We start from the raw sequence: 24,041 nt of genomic DNA, 5'->3' as shown, positions 1-24,041 counted from the left end.
AAGGAGGTCCTGTAAAGAGCGAAGGGTACGGGTAGGGTGGTACCTGGGAATCAGGTTGGTGAGGTAGTTAGGGACAGTGTTGTGAATGGTTTTGTAGGTCAGAGTGAGTAGTTTGAATTTGATGCGTTGGGCGATAGGGAGCCAGTGGAGGGATAGGCAGAGGGGGGTGGCAGAGGTGGAGCGGTTGGTGAGGTGGATGAGTCTAGCCACTGAGTTCAGGATGGTCTGATCAACCCTTCCTTTAATTGATCAACCCTTCCTTCAATCAATCGATCCTTCCTTCGATTGATCATTCCTTCCTTCCTTTGATGGATCATCCCTTCCTTTGATCGATCCTTCCTTTGATGGATCAACTTTTCCTTCAATCGGTTAATTGATCCTTCCTTTGATCGATCAATCCTTGTCTCCTTCAATTGACCTTTCCTTCTTTCCATTTATCCTTCCATCGATCGATCCTTCAATTGATCAACCATTCCTTCCTTCGATCAACCCTTCCTTCAATCGACTGATCGACTCCTCCGTTAAATGACCAAGGGATCGATTGTTTGAAGGAACGATTGAAGGAAGGATCAACACGGCTTCAGTTTCGAACCTAGCCTTAGGCAGCAAGGATGAGGTGAGGTTTAAAAAAACACTCATCCATCAAAGTTGCATAGTAATGCTTCTGGAAATCACATGACAATCGCATTAGAATAGTGGGAATTGTTCTGGGTAAAACACAATGCAAATGCATCATGCTTTGTGTAAATTTAACACAACGTGCCAAAAACACATATGCGTTTGTGATACAGAACAGTCGGAAAGTAGCCCAATACATCCCACTAACATTCAGAAGCCATGGTAACCAGAAAATCCATGTTATTCATGTTGCTAGTCAGGGTCCATAATGTTCTGGCTTTGGCCTCTGTTTAGATCCTGCATACTGGGAATGGGCCTTCCCACTTGTGATTTGTAATAAGCGATTTACACGTATTTCCACGTCACGCAGGGGGCAGCCGATTCACTTCAGTGGGCTGCCCTACGTCAGTTTGTCACCCAAAAGAAGCCCTGCTCCTTTCTGTGCGCCGTGCAATTTTTGAATGCGTGTTTTGCCGTGATTCTGCTGTGCAACAATTGCGACAAAATAGCACTGCATTTAGGGAGCCATTAAGTGCGCATTTTAACGTGGTTTGGATTTGTGGGCACAATCATGGCGACTCCAAGGTGTGAATGAGGCCTTAGGTGCTACCCTCCAAATTCCACAGGCCCCCCAGATATGACTACACCATGACCAGGCCCGGCCTCCCCTGTATTGGGCCCCCTCCTTAGTGAAATGACACTAAAGACGACTGTAAGTCCCAGCCACCCTCTCCAGGACTTCAGGCCTAGTAGCCGCACACAGCAAGGAGACAGCCGGCCGTTGCCATGACACCTAGGAGGAGTCTACCAGTGCGGCTCCAGCCTCCTGACTTCCCCCCACCGCCCGGAGGCCCCGGCCCAGCGCTGCCGGAAGTGTCGTAAAAAGCTGTGTGCCGGCGGCAGCGCTTTACGGGCGCGGGTGAAACGGGGCGAGTGTGCGGGGCCAGGGATGAGGGCGGCCCGCGCTGTGCGACTATAAGGAGCCCCGTTGGTCTCTCCTCAGGATGGCGGACGCACCGACTGGGCCCGGAGTGCTCTCCCATTACCCTAGGGCCGGCCTGGCCCTGCCGGGGGAGCAGCAGGAGGAGGAGGACGGCGGAGAGGAGGAGGAGGAAGGTCGGGAAGACACGCCGGTTGGGAACGACGCCTCAGAGGGCCCCAAGGGCCACCGCCGCCGCCATCACCCCCCTCACCGCCAGCTCAACGGCCTGATCGGGCCCGACCTCCGGCACCTCAAGAGCCTGCAGAGCAAACTGCCCCCCGACCCACGGACTGCCGCCCCCAATGGACTGGCCGAGGAGGCCCTGCCTGCCCTGCTCTCCGCCTGCACCGTGCACGACATCCGCTACGAGCGCTACGAGTCCGAGCTCCAAATGCCCGACATCATGAGACTCATCACCCGGGACCTGTCCGAGCCCTACTCCATCTACACCTACCGCTACTTCATCCACAACTGGCCGCAGCTCTGCTTCCTGGTAAGTGGGCACCACAGGTCCCAGCATTCCCACTGTGTACAGACAGGGGACTGCTGCACTGCAACCAGAGGGACTACAGGTCCCAGCATTCCCACTGTGTACTGACAGGGGACTGCTGCACTGCAACCAGAGGGACTACAGGTCCCAGCATTCCCACTGTGTACTGACAGGGGACTGCTGCACTGCAACCAGAGGGACTACAGGTCCCAGCATTCCCACTGTGTACTGACAGGGGACTGCTGCACTGCAACCAGAGGGACTACAGGTCCCAGCATTCCCACTGTGTACTGACAGGGGACTGCTGCACTGCAACCAGAGGGACTACAGGTCCCAGCATTCCCACTGTGTACTGACAGGGGACTGCTGCACTGCAACCAGAGGGACTACAGGTCCCAGCATTCCCTCTGTGTACTGACAGGGGACTGCTGCACTGCAACCAGAGGGACTACAGGTCCCAGCATTCCCTCTGTGTACTGACAGGGGACTGCTGCACTGCAACCAGAGGGACTACAGGTCCCAGCATTCCCTCTGTGTACTGACAGGGGACTGCTGAACTGCAACCAGAGGGACTACAGGTCCCAGCATTCCCTCTGTGTACTGACAGGGGACTGCTGCACTGCAACTAGAGGGACTACAGGTCCCAGCGTTCCCCCTCCTGTACAGAGCAGGGTCCACTATGTTTACAACTAGGGGGACTACAGGTCCCAGCGTTCCCCCTCCTGTACAGAGCAGGGTCTACTACATTTTTACCTAGAGGGACTACAGGTCCCAGCGTTCCCCCTCCTGTACAGAGCAGGGTCTACTACACTTACAACTAGGGGGACTACAGGTCCCAGCATTCCCCCTCTGTACTGACCAGGACCTACTGCACTGCAACTAAAGGGACTGCAGGTCCCAGTATTCCCTCTGCCCTGAATTCTACAACTAGGGGACTACAGGTCCTAGCACTTCTCACCAAGCCAGATCTAAAATCCCAATGTGTCTGTAGATACTTCATCCACTGACTGCAGCTCTGCACCCTGGTAAGTACTGTCCTTATAATATGGGGGACTTTATTCCCAGCATTCATGTCACCTAAACAGGGCCTACTATACAACAGCTGTGGCAGCATGTCTTCCTGGTAAGTCCTGTCATTGTATTCTGCCAGGGGAACTACAAATCCCAGCATTCCTGTTGCCAAGCTTACTACCCCTATATGTACAGATGCTTTCTCCACTACAGGTGTGTTCTATATGTTCTTGCATTGAGTCTGTTGGTCAAGGCAGATCAAGACAGCTCAGCAGACATGGGGTGTAAGTGAGTTGTTTGGTAAGTCCTAGTATACTTGTATCTGATATTCCATCTACGATTGGTTGCAGTCCTGCTAAGTGCTTTTATTGTACCCTGCTGCCGGTGAACTACAAGCCCCAGCATAAACTGTCGGCTAGCCATGGTCATTGTATGCTTGGTCTAAATGCTTTGGCACTATCACTTATCCAGGTGAACTACAAACCCCAGCATAAACTGTCGGCTAGCCAAGCTGTACCTGTATGCTTAGTGTAACAAGGCAAAACTTTTTTTTTTTCTTCCATTTTTTTTGATTTTTTTTTTTTTTTTTTTTTTTTTGCCATCTGGGTCTCATTGGGGAGATTTCCCTTCTTGTCCTAAAACAGGAAGTGAAAGGAAATGCCTCCATAGTGCGGGAATTCCGGGGTGTCGCCAGAACTAGTGTCCCTATGGGAAGATTCTATTAGTGTTCTGAAGTCAACACAAAATGTGATTTCTTTTTTTTCTTTTTTTCATTCTGTTTCATTGAGAACTGTAAACTGGACAAATTGTGACACAGCGATAAAACCTGACAAGCGGTATGATCCCTCTCCTCTCTATCCAAAACTAAAGAATTGCCTTTAGTTACACTTTAATCCATCTACATCTGGCAGTGGGGCTGCTTCCTGGTAGGTCCTGCCATTGTATTAAATTGTTTGGATAGTCCAAGCCTTAGCATGTCATCACCTAGTCATGGCTAGGTACTACACCCATATATATATATATATATATATATATATATATATATATATATATATAGAATCTTTATCCAAAGCTGGCTGCTGCACTTGTGCCTGGTAAGTCCTAGGATGGTAACGTATGGCAGCTGCACGTCCCAGCATGTCCTGTAGACTGTGCCATCCCTGTACAGATGCGTCATCCCTGGATAACTATATTTACGTGTATATTTTAGTTTGATTTTAAACACACCTGTGTTGTGCCTGTGGAAGGTAATAAAATCTTTCACTTTATTTGCGTTCCTGCAACTTGTACTTTCCCACCATTCCTTCACTGCACTGTATCCTCAAAGGAGAGAAGTTGCTGCTTCCACAGAGCGGAGGACTCTCTCCTGTGACAACTTTGGGTGCCATGCTTCAGCACTGTCATGTGGGGGAAGAGGACTGAGGCACATGTTCCCCTATACCCAGAGGTACCAAGTGTTTCCCTTTCTATCTGGCAGCTGAGTTGAGTATGAAGGAACAAAGTGAAAAGAAGTACCGTATATGATCTCCTTCAGGAGCTGGCAATAAAGTGAACCTGTGTCTTTTATGCTGCATGGGTAAAGCAAAGCTGCAGGCCTCCTCCATACCATACTGTGCATTACCGCAATGCACTTTGGGCGAGATTATGGCAAACCACAACTACAGAGTGCTCCAGCACTGGTATCTGGTTGTGCTTTCTCTGCAATGTCTGCACCTTGAAGATGAATGAATGGGGGACCTACCTGTGTGTGTGTGTGTGTGTGTTGTCAGCCTAATTAAAATGAGTGGGCTGCCTAACACAACGCATGTCAATTCACAGAAGCACACATATTGCAGTGCACTGTGTTATGGTGTGAATGGATCCTAAGTTGAAGCTGACCTTCACACCATCATCGTTGCATCGTTCTATCCCCTCAACTCAAGTTCTCATTTATACTTGTGACTGGGAAGCAGTAAATACCAGCGTTTGAGCTATGTTTTTACCACCTCCTAACTGCTGTCCCTTTTAAACTGCAAAGGGAGTAGAGGGGGTATACACATGTAACAAAATGATCCCCCTGTCCCACAGGGTGGGCAGTGCTGCCTGCTGAAAGTGGCCCATTTTACCTGAATGGGCAGATGTGAAGGTTTTCAGGGGTTAAAACAGGTGATGAGGTATTGACATAATGCTTATCAAATGCCACCACAGCTCATGCTTCACAGGGCATTGCAAGTGTAAACTAGCCTTAGGGGAAAAAGGATTTCTTTTTTTATGCTTCTTCCTTTTTTGATTTCTAAGATCTTATTGGTTGGAAACATTTAGACCTGGTTCACACTGATTAATTCTATGCAGATCAGATCTGATAGTCAGTAAAATTCAATGGGAAGTGGGGCGGGTCCGAGCCTCTGTCTATGGACGCAGGCAGCGTGGCTGGAGATAAAGCCTGTACAAGTACCCCCATAGCAAGTGGCTTTCCATTGGGGCAATCGAGGAGGTGGGGGAACACAAGACAAGGAGGTTTGGGGCTGCTCTTTGCAATACCATTGCACAGAGCAGGTAAGTGGAACATGTTTATTTAAAAAAAAAAAAAAATGAAAGGATAGCTTCAAGAGTTCGGAAAAGTGCATCACACTGCATGGAAACTGTAGAGCTGTAGATTCTTCTTTACAATTCCAAAAATGTTTATGTAAAATCTACATAAAAACAGAATGCAATGATTTGCGAATATCAAACCCATATTTTATTCACAACAGAAAACATCCAATATTTGAATGGAGAAAATGTACTATTTTAACCACTTGCCATCATTTGAATACTTTGTCCCTTCGGGAGGACGTCATATAGCAACTTTCCCGGATCGCACTTTGCTCATGCCTGCAGGGCTGCGCTGTGGCGAAATCTGTCACCGGCCATGTACCTCAGACCCAGCCGATGACAGATCTGTGTACCGGCCCCGTTGCCAATACCATGTGACTTGCTGTGACCAATCACAGCAGGTCACATGACAGTTGTATACAATGGATGGCTTTCTTTCACGTCATCCTTTTGTATACAAGTGTGTCTAGCTGTGAATGGTCACAGCGATCACATGCACAGGCTGGGCCAATTACAGCCAATCTGTGTCATGTGATTAGCCATGGCTAATCACAACAAAACCTGAATTAATCGATTTTTCATTCAGTTAAATGCTTGCGTTCTAGCAAATTCTTTCTATAAGCGAGCCTTTCAGCAGGAAAATGCTAAACTACATACTTCATCTGACAAGAGCATGGCTTTGTAGTAGAAGATGCTGCAGTCTAGACTTTTCACCAATTGAATATTATTGGCTCATCTTAAAAGTAAAGATCTGACAAGACCAAGGACTGTTGAGCAGTTAGAATCCTATATTAGGCAAGAATGGGACAACATTCCTCTCCCATACCTCAAGCATCTGGTCTCCTCCATTCCATGTTTAGAGTGTTGTTAAAAGAAGAGGGGATACTACTCTGGTAAACATGGCCCTGTCCCAACTCTTGAAATGTGTTGCTGCCATCATTTTCAAAATTACCTTTTTTTTTTTTTTTAGCTTATTTTCTCAGCTTAAAGATTTGATGTTTTTTATTGTGAATGAAATGTTGGGTTTATGAGATATGTAGATCATTGCATTCTGTGCTTTTATCTAGATTTTACCTAGCATCCCAACTTTTTTGGAGTTGAGGTTGTAGTGTACTAGGCAACTCGGTAAGACAGAGGTGCTGAGTGTTCAGTCAGTTGGGGGCCACTGCTAGCAATGCTCTTGGCACATCCCAGGAAGTGACTAAAATCCCAGAAGAATAAATATTTTTATCTTTCTCGACAAAATTTAGGAGTATTTTGTGTCCAGTCGGTGTTGAATGTTACGAAAGTCACAGATCTCTGTGTCTATGCTAAGAGAGAACCCCCTACATGCACTGGGTATAGAAAAGAATCTCCCTCTTTTAAATCCCATTTTGTCGCTTTGCAGCCTGAAATGAAGATACACTATTTTTGTTTTACCAAGCTGAAGTTACAACCTATAACATCCCAAGTAACGCCAACATGTCAGGGAAAAAAAAAATTTCAAAAACCGAATCGCTGAGCAGGGAAAAACAAAATTGTAAACGCAGTCAGGTGTAGCTAATCACCTTTTCAATGGCACACAAAGCCATTTGACTTTCAACTTAATTTTGATTAGCTCAGCATGAAAAGAGCTTTTCTGGAGCATTTCAGTCCTTGCTAGTGCAACTGAAGCGACAACTATGGGTGGCAAGGCACTGTCAAAAGATCTCTGGGATAAAGTTGTGGACAGGCACAAGTCAGGAGATGGATAAAAAAAAAAAAAGTTCAAAGGCTTTCTCAATGCCTAGAAGCACAATAAAGTCTATTAAGAACTGGGAAGGTATTTGGTACAACACAAAGCCTCCCTGGATCAGAACATTGCTCCAAACTGGATGAAAGCCAGGTGGAAACTGGTCAGAGAGGCTACCAAGAGGCCTACAGCAACTCTGAAGCACTTGCAGTAGTTTATGACAAAAAGTGGTCACTGTGTGCATGTGACAACAATATCACAAATTCTCCGCAAATGTGGATGGGAGGGTTGCAAGAAAAAAGCTGCTCCTCAAGAGAGGCCACGTGCAGTCATCTCTGAGCTTTGCCAAAAACACACCCTGAATATTCTGAGGCCACATGGAAAAAGGTGTTCTGGTCAGAGAGACTAAAATTGAATTTTTTGGCCTCAACGCTAAACGATATGTCTGGCGGAAATCTAATCCAGCTCACCATCCAAATGACACCATTCCTACAGTAAAGCACAGAGGTGTTAATATCCTGTTATGGGGATGTTTCTCTGCAGCAGGGATTGGAGCACTTGTCAGTATAGAAGGAAAATGGATGGGGCAAAATATTGTCAAATTCTTGAGGAAAATCTGCTACCCTCTGTCAGAAAGTTGTCAATGGGAAATAGGTTTACCTTCCCGCATGACAATGACCCAAAGCACACAGCAAAAATGACCACACAGAGGTTGGAGAAAAGGGTGAATGTCCTTGCATGGCTTAGTCAGAGCCTCAGAGTCAGAGCCCAGACGTGAAAGGACTTGAAGAGTGCAGTCCACAAACAGTCACCATTAATTTTTACTGAACTTGAGTAGTTCTGCAAGGAAGAGTGGGCAAATATTGCAAAGTGTAGATGTGCAACGTTAGTAGAGACAACCCAACAGACTAAAGCATGGAATTAAACCAAAAGGCAGTTCAACAAAATACTGACAAGGGGGTAATCCCTTTTCCAACTCATTGATTTCTGGTTTTTGATTTTTTTTTTTTTTTTTTTTTCCTGTCATTTCGGTTTTACAGCTTTTACTTGGATGTTCTGGGTATACAGCTGGATAAAACAAAAACTGTCTGTCTTCATTTCAAAGCAACAAAATGTGACTATTTCAAAGGGGGTGATTCTTTCTATACCAACTATATGTTACATCTGTACTTTAACATGTTCATCATTCTGTTTCCTGGTAGGTCTTATTCCATACTGCTGTGAAAATAAAGGTCTCTGCATATACTGCCCCTTGTGTGCTGCTTGTGTGGTGTTTTTAAAAGTGGGGAAAAAAAGGGGAAAAATTGGTCTTGGAAGGGAAGTCTGAGTCTGCATTTAGTGCACAACAGTGAGGCCAATTGCTGGGGCTGACTGCTTTCACATTGCAGTGGGGAAAGGGGGTGCTTGCTTAGCCCTGTGAAGTATTGACTTTGAGAGAGAAGAAACTTGTACTGGATTTTCAGGGGCTCAGGTGGCAGATTTAAGGCTAGGGGAATATGCACAGGGTAGGAGTAGGCATCTTACAATTTATCTTGAAAGTCTTGTGTTTTTGAACAGTTTGTGCCTGACTGCTCTTAGGTTGGAAGGTTGCCACTCTTAAATACTAACTTCATGGAAGTCACTGGGCCAAAGCATTGCCGTATGAGATTAAAGTAGATGTGTTTTTTGAGTAGGTCCCCCTTTTGCTGCCAAAACCGCCCCGACCTGTCGATACAAAAACTCCAAAGGAACATCCACGTTGCCCCAAGTATCACACTGACTCTGCTGTCATGCCTTCTTCCCATAGTGCACCCTGGCACCATCTCTTCCCCAGGTGGGTGACCTCCATGCACCCAGCCAACTACATGATGTAAAAGAAAACTAGATTCCTCAGACTTGGCCACCTTCTTCCATTGCTTCAAGGTCCAGTTCTGATGTTCATGTATCCGTTCTGGGCACTTTTGGCTGTGGACATGTGTCAATGGGGGCACCCTGACTGGTCTGCAACTACTCAACCCCATCCCCATCTAGAATGACCTTTTTCATAGGGATGCACCAAAATTTTGGCCACCGAAACATATCGGCTGAAAATAGCCCATCGGCATTTAGCGATACGGGTGCCGATACAAGAGACTGTGTACTGCAGACGTGAGGGGGGGGGGGGGGGGGGGGGGCGGGGGCAGCGGAGGAGAAAGGCAGGAGAGGAGCAATGTATACAGTGACTGGCTATCACTATATCAGTGCTGGTTTTTAAATGTAATTACCAGCTTCCCCCCCCCCCCAGCTAGAAGAATCGTATCCTTTTTAGTTTCTTTCCCAAGATAAAAGAAACCGTTTCCTTTAGCACCGGAGAAAGTGACAGATAATTCTGGGAGCGATAGTGAAGGAAAAAAAAAAAGCCTGCAATTGCATTTTAAAATTGGCACCAACATATAGTGACAGCCAGTGAGGGAGCCTCTCTGTATACACTGCTCCTCTCCTGCCCCCTCCTTGCACACACACTGCCCCTCCTACAAAGAGGACCTGTCACTCATATGCTATCACATAGGGCAGGGCTTGAAAAAGCCGCTTGCCAAATGCGAGGAGAAATTCTCGAGCGGCGAGCACAGATGATGGAGCGGCTGTGCTCCAAGCCTCATTGTGAAGCACAGTTCCAGTTTCCGGCTTCTTCGGCACTGCCGCTGAGGGGACAGGAGCAGGAGAGGTCCGCTCTCCTCCGCTGAGAGGAGACACCCTCTCCACCGCCACGGGGACTCAAGGAGTAAGTACTGTATACATGTCATATCACTATAATGGAGTACAGGGGAGGGGGGATATACATTACTGTATACATGTCATATCACTATAATGGAGTACAGGGGAGGGGGGATATACATTACTGTATACATGTCATATCACTATAATGGAGTACAGGGGAGGGGGATATACATACTGTATACATGTCATATCAGTATAATGGAGTACAGGGGAGGGGGATATACATTACTGTATATATGTCATATCACTATAATGGAGTACAGGGGAGGAGGATATACATTACTGTATACATGTCATATCACTATAATGGAGTACAGGGGAGGGGGACATACATTCCTGTATACATGTCGTATCACTATAATGGAGTACAGGGGAGGGGGGATATACATTACTGTATACATGTCATATCACTATAATGGAGTACAGGGGAGGGGGATATACATACTGTATACATGTCATATCAGTATAATGGAGTACAGGGGAGGGGGATATACATTACTGTATATATGTCATATCACTATAATGGAGTACAGGGGAGCTGGGATATACATACTGTATACATGTCATATCACTATAATGGAGTACAGGGGAGGGGGACATACATTCCTGTATACATGTCGTATCACTATAATGGAGTACAGGGGAGGGGGGATATACATTACTGTATACATGTCGTATCACTGTAATGGAGTACAGGGGAGGGGGGATATACATACTGTATACATGTCATATCACTATAATGGAGTACAGGGGAGCTGGGATATACATACTGTATACATGTCATATCACTGTAATGGAGTACAGGGGAGCTGGGATATACATTACTGTATACATGTCATATCACTATAATGGAGTACAGGGGAGCTGGGATATACATTACTGTATACATGTCATATCACTATAATGGAGTACAGGGGAGCTGGGATATACATACTGTATACATGTCCTATCACTATAATGGAGTACAGGGGAGCTGGGATATACATACTGTATACATGTCATCACTATAATGGAGTACAGGGGAGGGGGATATACATTACTGTATACGTCATATCACTATAATGGAGTACAGGGGAGCTGGGATATACATTACTGTATACATGTCATATCACTATAATGGAGTACAGGGGAGGGGGATATACATACTGTATACATGTCATATCACTATAATGGAGTACAGGGGAGGGGGATATACATACTGTATACATGTCATATCACTATAATGGAGTACAGGGGAGCTGGGATATACATTACTGTATACATGTCATATCACTATAATGGAGTACAGGGGAGGGGGATATACATTACTGTATACGTCATATCAGTATAATGGAGTACAGGGGAGGGGGATATACATACTGTATACATGTCATCACTATAATGGAGTACAGGGGAGGGGGACATACATTACTGTATACATGTCGTATCACTATAATGGAGTACAGGGGAGGGGGGATATACATTACTGTATACAGTTTTATATTTTGGACTCTTTATTCTAAAAAAAAAAAAGTAATTTCATAAGCTTTAAGGTGGTGTGGTTGGGGGCGGGGTGGGGTTGGAGGCAGACCTGGGCAAGGTTGGGTGGGGCAACTGGTGGAGAGTAAGGTTTGTGCCTGGCTAGTAGGTCTAGACTCGAAATTTTAAGCCCTGACATAGGGGACTATTTGTCCCCTATGTGTTAGTAATAAAATAAGTTTAAAAAAATGTGTGTGTGTGTGTGTATGTGTGTATATATATATATATATATATATATATATATATATATATATATATATATATATATATATATAATTGAAGCCTCTCCACCCCCACATACGCAGATGGTTCGGTTTTTGGCCACATGCATTCTGAATTTTTGGTATCGGTTTTGGCATACAATTTTCATTTCGGTGCAGACCAGGAACATCCCACAGAAGCTGAAGTTTTGGAGTTGCTCTGACCCAGCTATCTAGTGATTACAATTTTTGGTCACAGTTGCTCAAATCTGTTTACTGTGTTTTCTGTTTCCTATGTATCTGCTTCAGGGACAAGGTGTTAACTTGCTGCCTAATGTCTCGCCCACTGTCAGATGCTACTGTAGTGGTGATGATGCAATAGCTGATCACTGTGTGTAATATATATTACGAAGGGCGTTCAAGTCAATTGGGACTTTTAATTGTACAGGTATAAAAAGGGATGCTAATGTGGCACTACTACACGTAGTAGTAAGTGGCAAGTGTGTCCTGTTACTGATAGGTGGTGCACATGTTGTGGGGCAGTCCAGAAGCTAAGATGACAGCCAACTGTGTTAGTGCATGCATGGTGCCCAATGACAGCTGTGATGACACAGGCAGGCTGGGGCAATTTTCCCTCCTAGCAGAGGTGATGTCACCACACCTGGTAATAGTGACAGACTGTAATCCTCCCTCTCCAGGAGGAAAAAAAAGGCATGAAGCTGGGACGGGGAAGAGTGTGCTGATTGGGAAGGGTGGGGGCACTTGCCGTCCGAGGACTCTAGTTCTCAGCTTCGTGTAAGGTTAGACTGCACTGCTGGTGGCTGCGTGTCATCATTGTGTTTGGGAAGGAGGAGGAAAGGACATGTGGAAGTAGCCGGGACCGAACCGGGGCAGCAGTGCAAATGCATTCATGACTCATTTTCCTTCATCTACTGTAAAACTATGCTCGGTGATGCTGCCATATGTTGTAACTTTGTCTTTTACAATACTGTATAAATGTTGTGGGTTTTTTTTTTTTTTTTTTTTTTTTTTTACATCCTTTAAAACCTTTTTCTGTGTAATTTGTGCCCCTAAGGTCCCATTGCCAAGAGGGTTTCTCCACTGTTTTCTTATAGGATGATGGAACTTCTTGTATCACGCCCATTTCTCTTTCCAGTGTCTGGCAGTAGTCATTTGTTTGACAGGGACCTGGTTTAATTTGGGGGAGAAGTCAAGGTACATGTAAGGCCTTCATTTAGGATTCAAGGTGCTGCTTAGGAATTCTGGATTGATTGAAATACTTAGAGGCACTTTTGCAGTGTATTGGACACTTTCTAGTATCTTTGGTCAAACCTTTTAAACTTTCCTAGCTTTTTTAGGGAGGATAACTATGCAGCTTGCTGAAAATCCATTTTTAACCTGAGGTGCTGTGTTGGTACTGAAAGGAATCTGGTAAGAATTCAAAATTTTTAAGATGCACCTCTGGAAGCACAGTTGTTAATTTATTTTCGTAAATCTCACCAGTCTGCATTAACCACTTGTCTTCTGGCCATTATATATAAATGGCTGGGCAGTGCATCCTAAGTGGGCAGGAAGCTGGTTTAAAAATGGCCTTTCCTTTTTTAGGGTCTCGTGCTTGCCAGAGATTAAAATGTGATTGGACAATTCATTAGATGGTGTAGATCAATGGTGGTATAGAACCAGTGAGCGTGGCTCTGTACCGCAAGACAGCTGTGCCCAATCATGTTGGTTTACAGTGGATGCAGTTACCATCAGCTTTAACACAGTGATCGCTGTGCGAGATGAAAAGGAAGTTCCTGATACCAGACAACACTCAATTTAAAATAAAAGTGTAACCAATACCAAAAACCTACACCCCAACACAGTATATTTTGGCTGCATCTGGTCTGACCTAATTGTATATTAACCCCTCATTGTCCTTAGTCCACACATCTAGACTTTAACCCTTCATCTTCATCCTCCCTCTGTGTATGACCTGTACATTTGATGAATGTAGTGCATCATCCCCAAACTTCATTTTCTATTCCCCCCTCCAATCCAGCATGTATGCTCATTTCCAAAAAAAAGTGGTAAAAACCATCACCTTGGGATGTCCACTTATGGGGGAAAAAAAGCGGTAATTTTGTGGGTTTTCATACCATTCTGGCATGTTTTATAGTAGAAAGCAAGGGAAACAGTTTTTTTTTTATGTCAAACGTCTTTCCTTTTTTTTTATGTAGTAAAAAAAAAAGTTATCAAATACCACCTAAAGAGACCTTGGTCTGTCTTATAAAAGTGTGTGTGTGTGTGTGTGTGTGTGTGTGTGTGTGTATATATGTATGTATGTATGTGTGTGTGTGTATATGTATATATATATATATATATATATGTGTATATATGTGTGTGTGTGTGTATGTATATATAATTTTTTTCATTTGGGTACAGTGTTGCATTTTGAAGTACAGTAGTACGGTTCCATGAAAAAGTATTAATTTTTAATTTTTTCTACATTTTGTCATGTTACAACCAAGAACGTTCATGTATTTTATTGGGATTTTGTATAATAGACCAACGCAAAGTGGCACATAATTGTGAAGTGGAAGGAAAATAAGCGTTTTCAAAAGTTTCACAAATATCTGAAAAGTTTGGTCAATAAAATATTTGTTTTTTGGTTGTAATGTGACAAAATGTGGAACATTTCAAGGGGTATGAATACTTTTTCAAAGCACTGTAATTGTTAAAGTATCACAGCACTGAAAGCTAAAAAATGGACTGGACAGAAAGGGAGTGTAACATTCCAGTCCTCATGTGGTTAAAGATGTACATTCAGATTAAAAAGTAGAAGATGCCTTTTTATCTGGTCAGTGTGGCAGAGTTGTTAATACTTTGTCATATGTGTCATAAAAGTATCAGACGTTCATCATAAATGCTTGTATGCATGTAATGTTCAACCCAAACTAAAATGGGTTAACAAACAGTATTTTTGTAAGTATCTGTTAGGGTGTGTAAAGACAGCTATTTAATAAGCTGCCCAAGCCCCACCAGGCTGTCCACCCTAGTTGTACTGCACACAAAAATACAACCATCTATTTGCCAGAAGGCCTTATTCACAGTGTCTCTGTAGGCTTAGTACACACACTTTTGGTCATGTTAATGATGTGTATGCAGTGTGTTTAGGGGAGGGGGGTGTGGGTTTTTTTTTTTTTTCCCCCTTATGCAGTTGCAGCATGGTAAAAGGTTTATGGCAAGTTCAAAATTGCCTACCAAGCACCTGAAATACCAGATGATTGACCCCTTTCAAAACCCTGGTATCATGTGGAGGTAGGCCAGGTTTTGAAGAAATCTTTGGGGGTGACTCAATATTGGCTTGAGAATTCCCCTTTTTTGTTTTTCGCTTTATGAATTAATTAATGCACGGTAGCAATTTATGACTAATTCCTTCTGTCCTAATCGGCCATCTGTTAATGGTTTTTATTGAAATAAATTAGTTAACAAATAGATTTCAAATGAAGCAGCCTTGAATAGTTTGCAGTTTACAAATTAAAGCTTGTTCATGCAGGTGCTGGTTATAGCATTAAATGTTTCCCATATATCCATAGTTATGTTTCCTAATGTTGATGTTTTCCTCTTTGCAGTTACAATGAAGGTGGTTTTGAATTTGGAAAGCTGTAAGAACTGGTAATCTTACTGCCATTTCTAAGTGTTTTTCGAAACCTATGACTAATATTCAGAATTTGTGTGACTGTGTATATCTACAGTACATGTACAGTACTGTGCACAAGTCTTAGGTGTGAAAAAAAAATCTCTGTCTCTGTTCTTGAGGAAAGTTTATTTAGGTATGATAAATTCTGGTAAACCTCTAACTGACCAAAAAAATGGAAGAGGATCAGCAAGCAGTGAGTGATTTGATAGCCCTATTGGATGAGAGAGGTGAGTATAGTGAGGATGATGATGACACTGAGGTTTCTGATGTTTGGAAGAGGAAAGCTAATCTAAAGATACATTCTACAATAATGCCCCAAATTAAGGAAAATAAATGGTTGGGTCTTTCTGGACTTAGTCCAGGAAGACCTAACCAAGGGAAAATGAGATATTAAAACTCCTGATAACCTCACTTCTGCACAGAGACTAGCTTTACAGGAAATAAAAGAAGCAAAAAACATAGTAATTAAAAAGAGTAACAAGGGGTAATGTGGTTCTCCTCTCAGAGTAACTATAAGCAAAATTCACAGTGCTTTTAGAAATAGAGGTGTTCATAGTTTTATTTTTTTATTTAACAATATGAAAAGTAAATTAACAAAATAAAAATCCAAATCATTATTTAATGTGACCACCCTTTGCCTTCAAAACCGCAACAATTCTTCTAGACATGCTTGCACGCAGTTTTTGAAGGAACTCAGCAGGTAGTTGTTCCAAACATCTTTGAGAACTAACCACCAATCTTCTGTGGATGTAGGCTTCCTCAAATCCTTCTGTCTTCATGTAATCACAGACAGACTCCATGATGTTGACATCAGGGCTCTGTGGGAGCCAAACCTTTACTTGCAGGACTCCTTATTCTTCTTTACATTGAAGATGGTTCTTAATGACATTGGGGCATTGGCTGTATGTTTGGGGCCAGTCACACACCTCCCTGATGGTATGTCATGATGGATAAGCATCTACCTGTATTTCTCATCATTGAGGACCCCATTAATCCTAACCAAATCTCCAACTCCATTTGCAGAAATGCAGCCCCAAACTTGCAAGGATACCTCCACCATGTTTCACTTTTGCCTGTAGACACTCATTATTGTACCGTACTGCAGCCCCATTTCCTATGTTTTCATGCACTAGACAGGGAAAAAAGGTTTAGTGACTCAACTATGCATGAAAACATAGGACATGGGGTGCAATAAAATGGCAGGACTGATGAGTCAGAACTTTTAACTTTTTGGCCATAGCAGAAGGCAGTTTGTTTGCCAAAGTGTACGAGAGCAGTACAATAGTGAGTGTCTACAGGCAACAGTGAAGCATTTTGGAGGCTCCTTGCAAGTTTGGGGCTGCATTTCTGCAAATGGAGTTGGAGATTTTTTTTTTCTTTTTTTTTTTAAGGTATTTACCAAAACCTATTCAAGCAATAGTTCTATATGGGTTGAAAGTGCGCACACTCAGGTTTAATTTGAGGGTATGTACATCCAAATTGGAGGAAGGGTTTAGGAATGACAGCTCTTATGAATAGCCATCCCCCCCCCCCTTTTTTTTTTTTTTTTTTTTTTTTTTTTTTTTTTTTTTCCAAGGGACCAGAAGTATTTGGACAATTGAATCAAAAGCTGTTTCATGGCCAGGTGTGGGCTACTCCTTTCATTATTTTTTCATCAATTAAGCAGGTAAAAGGTCTGGAGCTGATTCTAAGTGTGGTATTTGGAATCTATTGCTGTGAACCTACATCATGCATTCAAAGGAGCTGTCCATTCAAGTGAAACAAGTCATTGTAAGGCTTCAAAAACTAAACATCCATCAGAGAGATAGCAGCAACATTAGGAGTGGCCAAATCAACAGTTTGCTACATTCTAAGGAAAGAAGAACGCACTGGTGAGCTCAGCAGCATAAAAAGGCAAGGACGTCCATGGAAGACAACAGTGGTGGATGATCGCAGGATCCTCTCTATGGTAAAGAAAAACCCATTCACAACATCCAGACAAATGAAGGACACTCTCCAGGAGGTGGGCGTGTAATTGTCAAAGTCTACAATCAAGAGAAGACTTCACAAGAGCAAATACAGAGGGTTCACCACAAGGTGCAAACCATTCATGAGCCTGAAGAATAGAAAAGCCAGATTAGACTTTGCCAAAAAAAATCTAAAAATAGCCAGACAAGTTCTGGAAAAGCATTCTTTGTACTGATGAAACTATGATTAATCTGTACCAGAATGACGGGAAGAAAAAAGTGTGGAGAAGGCTTGGAACAGCTCATGATCCAAAGCACACAATGTCATCTGTAAAACATGGTGGAGGCAGTGTGATGGCATGGGCGTGCATGGCTTCCAGTGGCACTGGGTCATTGGTGTTTGATGTGACAGAAGCAGCTGGATGAATTCTTCAGTGTTTAGAGATATACTGTCAGCCCAGATTCAGCCAAATGCAGCAAAGTTGATTGGACGGCGCTTCACAGTACAGATGGACAATGATCCAAAACACACTGTAAAAGCAACCCAGGAGCTTTTGAAGGGGGAAAAAAAGTGAAATATTCTGCAATGCTCGAGTCAATCACTTGATCTCAACCCAATTGAGCATGCATTTCACTTACTGAAGGCAAAACCAAATGCAGAAAGACCCACAAACAAATACTGAAGACAGCTGCAGTTAGAGCCTGGCAAAGCATCAGAAAGGAGGAAACCCAGGCTTTGGTAATGTCCGTGGGTTCCAGACTTCAGGCAGTCATTGTCAGTAAATACTCAAAATATTAAAAATGAAAATTTTTATTCGTTTTTCCAATTACAGTTGAGCCCCTGAAAATGGAGGGACTGCGTATAAAAATGGGTGCAGTTCCTAAAATTTGTACTTGATATTTATGTTCAACCCCTTGAATTAAAGCTGAAAGTCTGCACTTCAAATTAGTTTGGATTGTTTCATTTTAATTTACTCTGGTGGCATACAGAGCCAAAAGTATGAAAAATGTGCCCGTGTCCAAATATATATGGACCTAACTGGGTGTGTGAAATGGGGGTTGGTTAGCTCAGAAGTGTTTTCGAGCGTTTTTAAAGCAAGTCTACTTCAGTCAAAACTGTATTTAAGGGCATGGCAGCCCATGCAGGGGTTTCCGGTTCACTCGCAAACATCATTATTACAAAAATGCTGAACCACCTGGCTCTCCTGTCAGCAGTACTGCTGCTCTCTTGTCTTCCCGACCATGGCTTTTCAGGCTCACAACACCTCATTTCATAGGCCCACGTCTGGCCTCTGGATAGGGTCCTCCCAACACCCCTGCTCTCCCAATCTTGAGACTTTACAGATCCCCCTCCTGAACTCTGTAGTTGCCTCAGCTCTTGGCCTTTTTGACGATCTGCTGAGCTGTTCCAATTCTCCCAGTCCTGCGGATAAGGGAATTTTTCCAACATGGAATCTTGGCTCTCATGCAAGATCACCATTCCTGACTGGAGCACACCTCACACAAAGGCTCTCTCTCCCATTGGAAGCCACTGCACTGATTTCTCATCAGTCCTTTTATTATAATTATGCACCTGCGCACACACATCTTGCAGGTTTTCAACATAACCTGTACACTAGTTTGGAGATTTTGTGTCTTGGGAAGGTGGAAACCACTAAACTACAAAGCCCAATCTGGGAATACCAAATCTGGAGAAAGCTGTAAAAACAGTTTTCACCGCTCAAAAAGTAACATTTTGTATGGGACACTATATTACAAAATACTCCCATAAATGTGGGCCATTGATTGTGTGCGCAAATTAACGAATCTGGTTTGCAAAGTATTTTTCCTAACATTCACTCAAGACCATGTTGCAAAAATGAATACACCCTAATGAAAGTCTTAGGAGCAAAGCTAAATTTTAGACACAAAAAATCCTAATTAACCAGAATTCAGATACAGGTGAGTCCTATTCATTAAACAGGTGTCCAGCAGACAGTTGATTGTAAAAGGGCATTACTTAACAAAGAAAACTCCTTCCCATTTCAGGCTGTCAGCAATGGCACCACATGGAAGAGAAATGTTACAAGGCCTGAGAAAGAAAAAATAATTTCTTTACACAAGGTGAAGGCTACAAGAAGATCAGCAAAGCTTTACTTATCAGTCAGAATACTGTAGCAAAAGTGATAGAAAAATTTAACAAAGATGGAACTGCAACCATTTTATAGAGATGTCCAGGCCGTCCACGGACATTAACACCTCGACCGGAACATCTTCTGATGAGAAGGGCTGAAGAAAATCACCATGCAAGTTCACTGCAGTTTACTAAAGAAATAGCCAAACTGGGGTGATTGTTTCCCATGGCACAATACGGCTTATGCTGCAGAGGAATAGCATGCATGGGTGTCATCCACGAAGAAAGCCTGTCCTAAGCTCATGCACAAAAAACAATCCGCCTAGAATTTTGCCAGGGTCCATGCTGAAAAACTACTGGGACTCTGTACTCGGGAATGATGAGAGCAAGATAAATGTTTTTTGGAATTGTTGGCTTTAAAACGGTGTGGCGTCGCAAAGGTGAGAAGTACAAAGAAAAATGCGTGGTGGCAATGTCCTTCTGTGGGTCTGCATGAGTGTTGGGGAGCTGCATTTCATTGATGGTGTCATGAATTAACACGTCCTGCTCTATATTGAAAATGATCTAAAACACACATCTAAGGCCACTGTTTGCATTTGTGAAGAACAACAGGGTGATTCAGTGGCTAAGTACACTATATTGCCAAAAGTATTGGGACACCTGCCTTTACATTCACATGAACTTTAATGGCATCCCAGTTTTACTCCGTAGGCTTCAATCTTGAGTTGGCCCACCTTTGCAGCTATAACAGTTTCTACTCTTCTGGGAAGGCTGTCCGCAAGGTTTAGGAATGTGTCTATGGGAATGTTTAACCATTCTTCCAGGAGTGCATTTGAGGTCAGGCACTGATGTTGGACGAGAAGGCCTGGCTCGCAGTCTCCGCTCTTATTTATCCCAAAGGTGTTCTATCGGGTTGAGGTCAAGACTCTGTGCAGGCCAGCCAAGTTCCTCCACCCCAAACTTGCTCATTAAAGTCTTTTTATGGACCTTGCTTTGTGTACTGGTGTGCAGTCCTGTTGGAACAGGAAGGGGCCATCCCCAAACTGTTCCCACAAAGTTGGGAGCATGAAATTTGTCCAAAATGTCTTGGTATGCTTACGCTGTCAGAGTTCCCTTCACTGGAACTAAGGAGCCAAGCCCAAGACACTACTACATCCAACGCTTTACTTGGCGGTTGTACAGTTTGGATGCAGCTGCTCGGCCATGGAAACCCATTTCATGAAGCTCTCTATGCCCTGTTGTGCTAATATGAAGACCACATAAAGTTTGCAGGTCTTTAGCTATTGACTCTGACAATTGGCGACTTCTGTGTGCTTCAGCATGCACTGACCCTGCTCTGTCATTTTACGTGGCCTACCACTTCGTGGCTGAGTTGCTGTTGTTCCCAGTTGCTTCCACTTTGTCATAATCCCACTAAAAGTTGACCGTGGAATATTTAGTAGCAAGGAAATTTCACGGGTGGACTTATTGCACAGGTGGCAACCTATCGCGGTACCACGCTTGAATTCACTGACCTGAGCGCCCCATTATTTCACAAACATTTGTAGAAGCAGTCTGCATGCCTAGGTGCTTGCTTTTATTTACCTGTGGCCATGGAGGTAATTGGAACACCTGAATCCAATGATTTGGAGGGGTGTCCCAATACTTTTGGCAATATAGTGTATGTCTCCTGATCTAAACCCAAACAAGCACCTATGGAGAATTCTGAAGAGACAAGTTGAGCATCACTTCTCCATCCAGGCTCCAAAAGAGGTCATACTTGAAGAATAGAAAGATTGATGTTGCAACATGTCCTCAATTTGTTCATTCCATGCCTAGAAGACTTGGTGCTGTTCTTACAAATCATGGAGGTCATACAAAATACTAGATATAGTAGTTTGTTTTTGTGGGTGTATTCATTTTTGCATCAACTAATTTGAGTAAAACCTGAAGATTTTGTAATCTGAGTTATTTTACTAACCTTACTTTCATGTAATGAGCTAAACAAATGTTCTATAAAACTCAGGTTTGTTAAATTTTCATGTTCATTGAGATATTAAATTCTTACTTTTCAAAAAGGGGTATACTTTTTTTTTTTTTTTTTTTTAAGCTGAGCGCTGTGTGAAAAGTTCACTTCTAAGACGTGGCCAGAATAAATTGTTCTGTCCAATGAAATGAATTGGTCACACAAGCACCTGATGCCTGAAAACGCGCCTTAACTCTTATAAAAGCTTTAGACACTTTTACAAGAGCCAATAGGAGGAGCGTTTTTAAACCCTTCTGTGTACATGAGACCTAAAGCTTAACCCACATGGGTTTACAGAAGCTACAGCATTTAGTCTGTATTAGTTTTTCTTTTTCAGACCAAGTCCAGGAAAAATACATGTTGAACTTGCCAAAATTCCAGTGTCCTTGTGATTTTTCTGTGCCCTGAACTGATGTATTAAACAATGTTATCAGTTTTCCCAGCTATCTGTGGACTACAGTACACTTCAATATACAGTGGAGATGAGTAGAGACAGGGTTAATGGTCCAAATCAGGAGAGCAGCCTAGTGACATCCAAGTTTCCCTCCCCTCCAAAGATATAGTGGAGTGAGTGACCGTTGCCACCTAGGGCAGCAAGTTTATTTACTAGATTACCAAGTGGAATATGGGGAAAAACTAATGCAGCCACTACATCAAGGACTGATACATTTTTGGTTATGAGGTTTAGATTTGCTTTAAAGGTTAAGTCCATGTTTTATACCATGTCTCACATTACATCTTTCCTGAAAACCTAAAACATTTCCCCAACAGACCCTCCAGACACACATACACAAATCGTAGGGTACATACTCCAGCAGAATCCTTTTTTTTTTTTTTTTTTCTTTATTAAATTGGCGTTGCTCTGACCGCACAGCCACATCATCCAGACCTAGCATTGTTTACAAAGACCATGTTCCATCTCCACTGCAGAAAGCATCGCTGATCCCTCCTTTCTTTTTTTTTTTTACTCCTCCAGCCAAGTCCCTACACTTTTTTTTTTTTTTTTTTTGTACAGATCTGAAGCTGGGAGAAAACTTTGCCAAAGCCTATGTGTTGCAGCAACGATGCACTTTTTGTGAATGCAATACTCTGCAGGCTTCATTGCAAAAAAAAGGCTATCTATACATACCCTTGCACATATTTACAAATTACTGTTTTTTTTGTTAACCCAATTTAGCATGGGTTGAACATTATATGCACGCAAGTGTTTGTCATGTGTCATAAAATATCAGTACTTCATCATAAAAATACAACTCTGCAGTATAAGGGCATTCTAAACACTCCCAAAGTTACTAACCTTATTACCATTGGGGGCTAAGAATATGCATGTATCATACATACTAGGGGGGTACAACTGGGGGAATCAATGGTGGTGAAGGATCTGGGGGTTCTGGTAGATCACAAGCTTAATATTGGCATGCAATGCCAAGCTGCAGTTTCTAAAGCGAGCAAAATCCTCTCTTGTATTAAAAGAGGTATAGACTCCAGAGAGAGAGATATCATATTACCCCGGTACAAATCATTAGTAATACCTCATCTGGAACATGCAGTTCAGTTTTGGGCACCAATTCACAAAAAGAACATTGGGGAACTGGAGAAAGTACAGAGAAGGCCAACCAAACTGATAAGAGGCATGGAGGAGATCCGCTATGAGGAAAGACTAGAGGAACTGAATTTATTCTCTCTTGAGGAGATTAAGGGGGGATATGATCAACATGTATAAATACATCAATGGTTCATATAGTAAACTCGGTGTAGAGCTATTCACCTTGAGGTCATCACAGAGGACAAGGGGGCACTCTTTACGTCTGGAGGAAAATAAATTTAATCTCCAATCATGGAAAGGTTTCTTCACAGTGAGAGCTGTGAAAATGTGGAATTGACTCCTTCAACAGTTGGTTCTGGCCAGCTCAGTGGATTGCTTCAAAAAAGGCCTGGATTCTTTTCTAGATACACAGAATATAACTGGATACTAACATTTATAGGTAAAGTTTATCCAGGGAATATCCAATTGCCTCTCGGGGGATCAGGAAGGATTTTTGTTTTTCCCCAGCAGGAGCAAATTGGATCATGCTTTGCTGGGGTTTTTTGCCCTCCTCTGGATCAACTGTGGATACAGGATTGTAGTGTGTGTTGTCTTTTTTTTTTTTTTTTTTTTTTTTTTTTTTTCAGCCAGACTAACTATGTAACAATTACACACTGACCCACTAAAGGCATCTTGTACTTGAATATTCCTTTTCACATATCACATCTTTCGAGCTGCTGAGACATGCTAGAGCATGTGGGAGTAAAAAAAGCAGGGGGCTAGCTTGCCTATGATAACCTACATCAGCCACATGAGAGCAAAATATACAATTTGTTTGGGGTTTCCTGTTTGTGTTCCATTTTGTTGGTTGAAATATTGCCGTTCTTCTGAAGTTTACTGCTTTAAATTGACAATGTGCCGCCAGTTTTA

General features: G+C 43.0%; 1 protein-coding gene across 1 annotated transcript in view; it reads left to right on the top strand.

The window, feature by feature from the left end:
- Positions 1 to 1,461: 1,461 nt before the first annotated feature.
- Positions 1,462 to 24,041, top strand: part of NAA30 (N-alpha-acetyltransferase 30, NatC catalytic subunit) — a 37,016-nt gene continuing 14,436 nt past the window's right edge. The window contains exon 1 of the mRNA XM_089661140.1: positions 1,462 to 2,093. Coding sequence (XP_089517266.1) covers positions 1,623 to 2,093 — 471 coding nt within the window. The 5' untranslated portion in view covers positions 1,462 to 1,622. The remainder of the gene's footprint in view (positions 2,094 to 24,041) is intronic.

The sequence above is a fragment of the Staurois parvus genome, unplaced genomic scaffold (genome assembly GCF_062004578.1).
Source record: "Staurois parvus isolate SC_StPar_1 unplaced genomic scaffold, SC_StPar_1.0 ptg001316l, whole genome shotgun sequence".
Taxonomy (NCBI): domain Eukaryota; kingdom Metazoa; phylum Chordata; class Amphibia; order Anura; family Ranidae; genus Staurois; species Staurois parvus.
The sequence above is the reverse complement of the archived record's forward strand: the minus strand, read 5'-3'. Positions and strand labels throughout refer to the sequence as shown.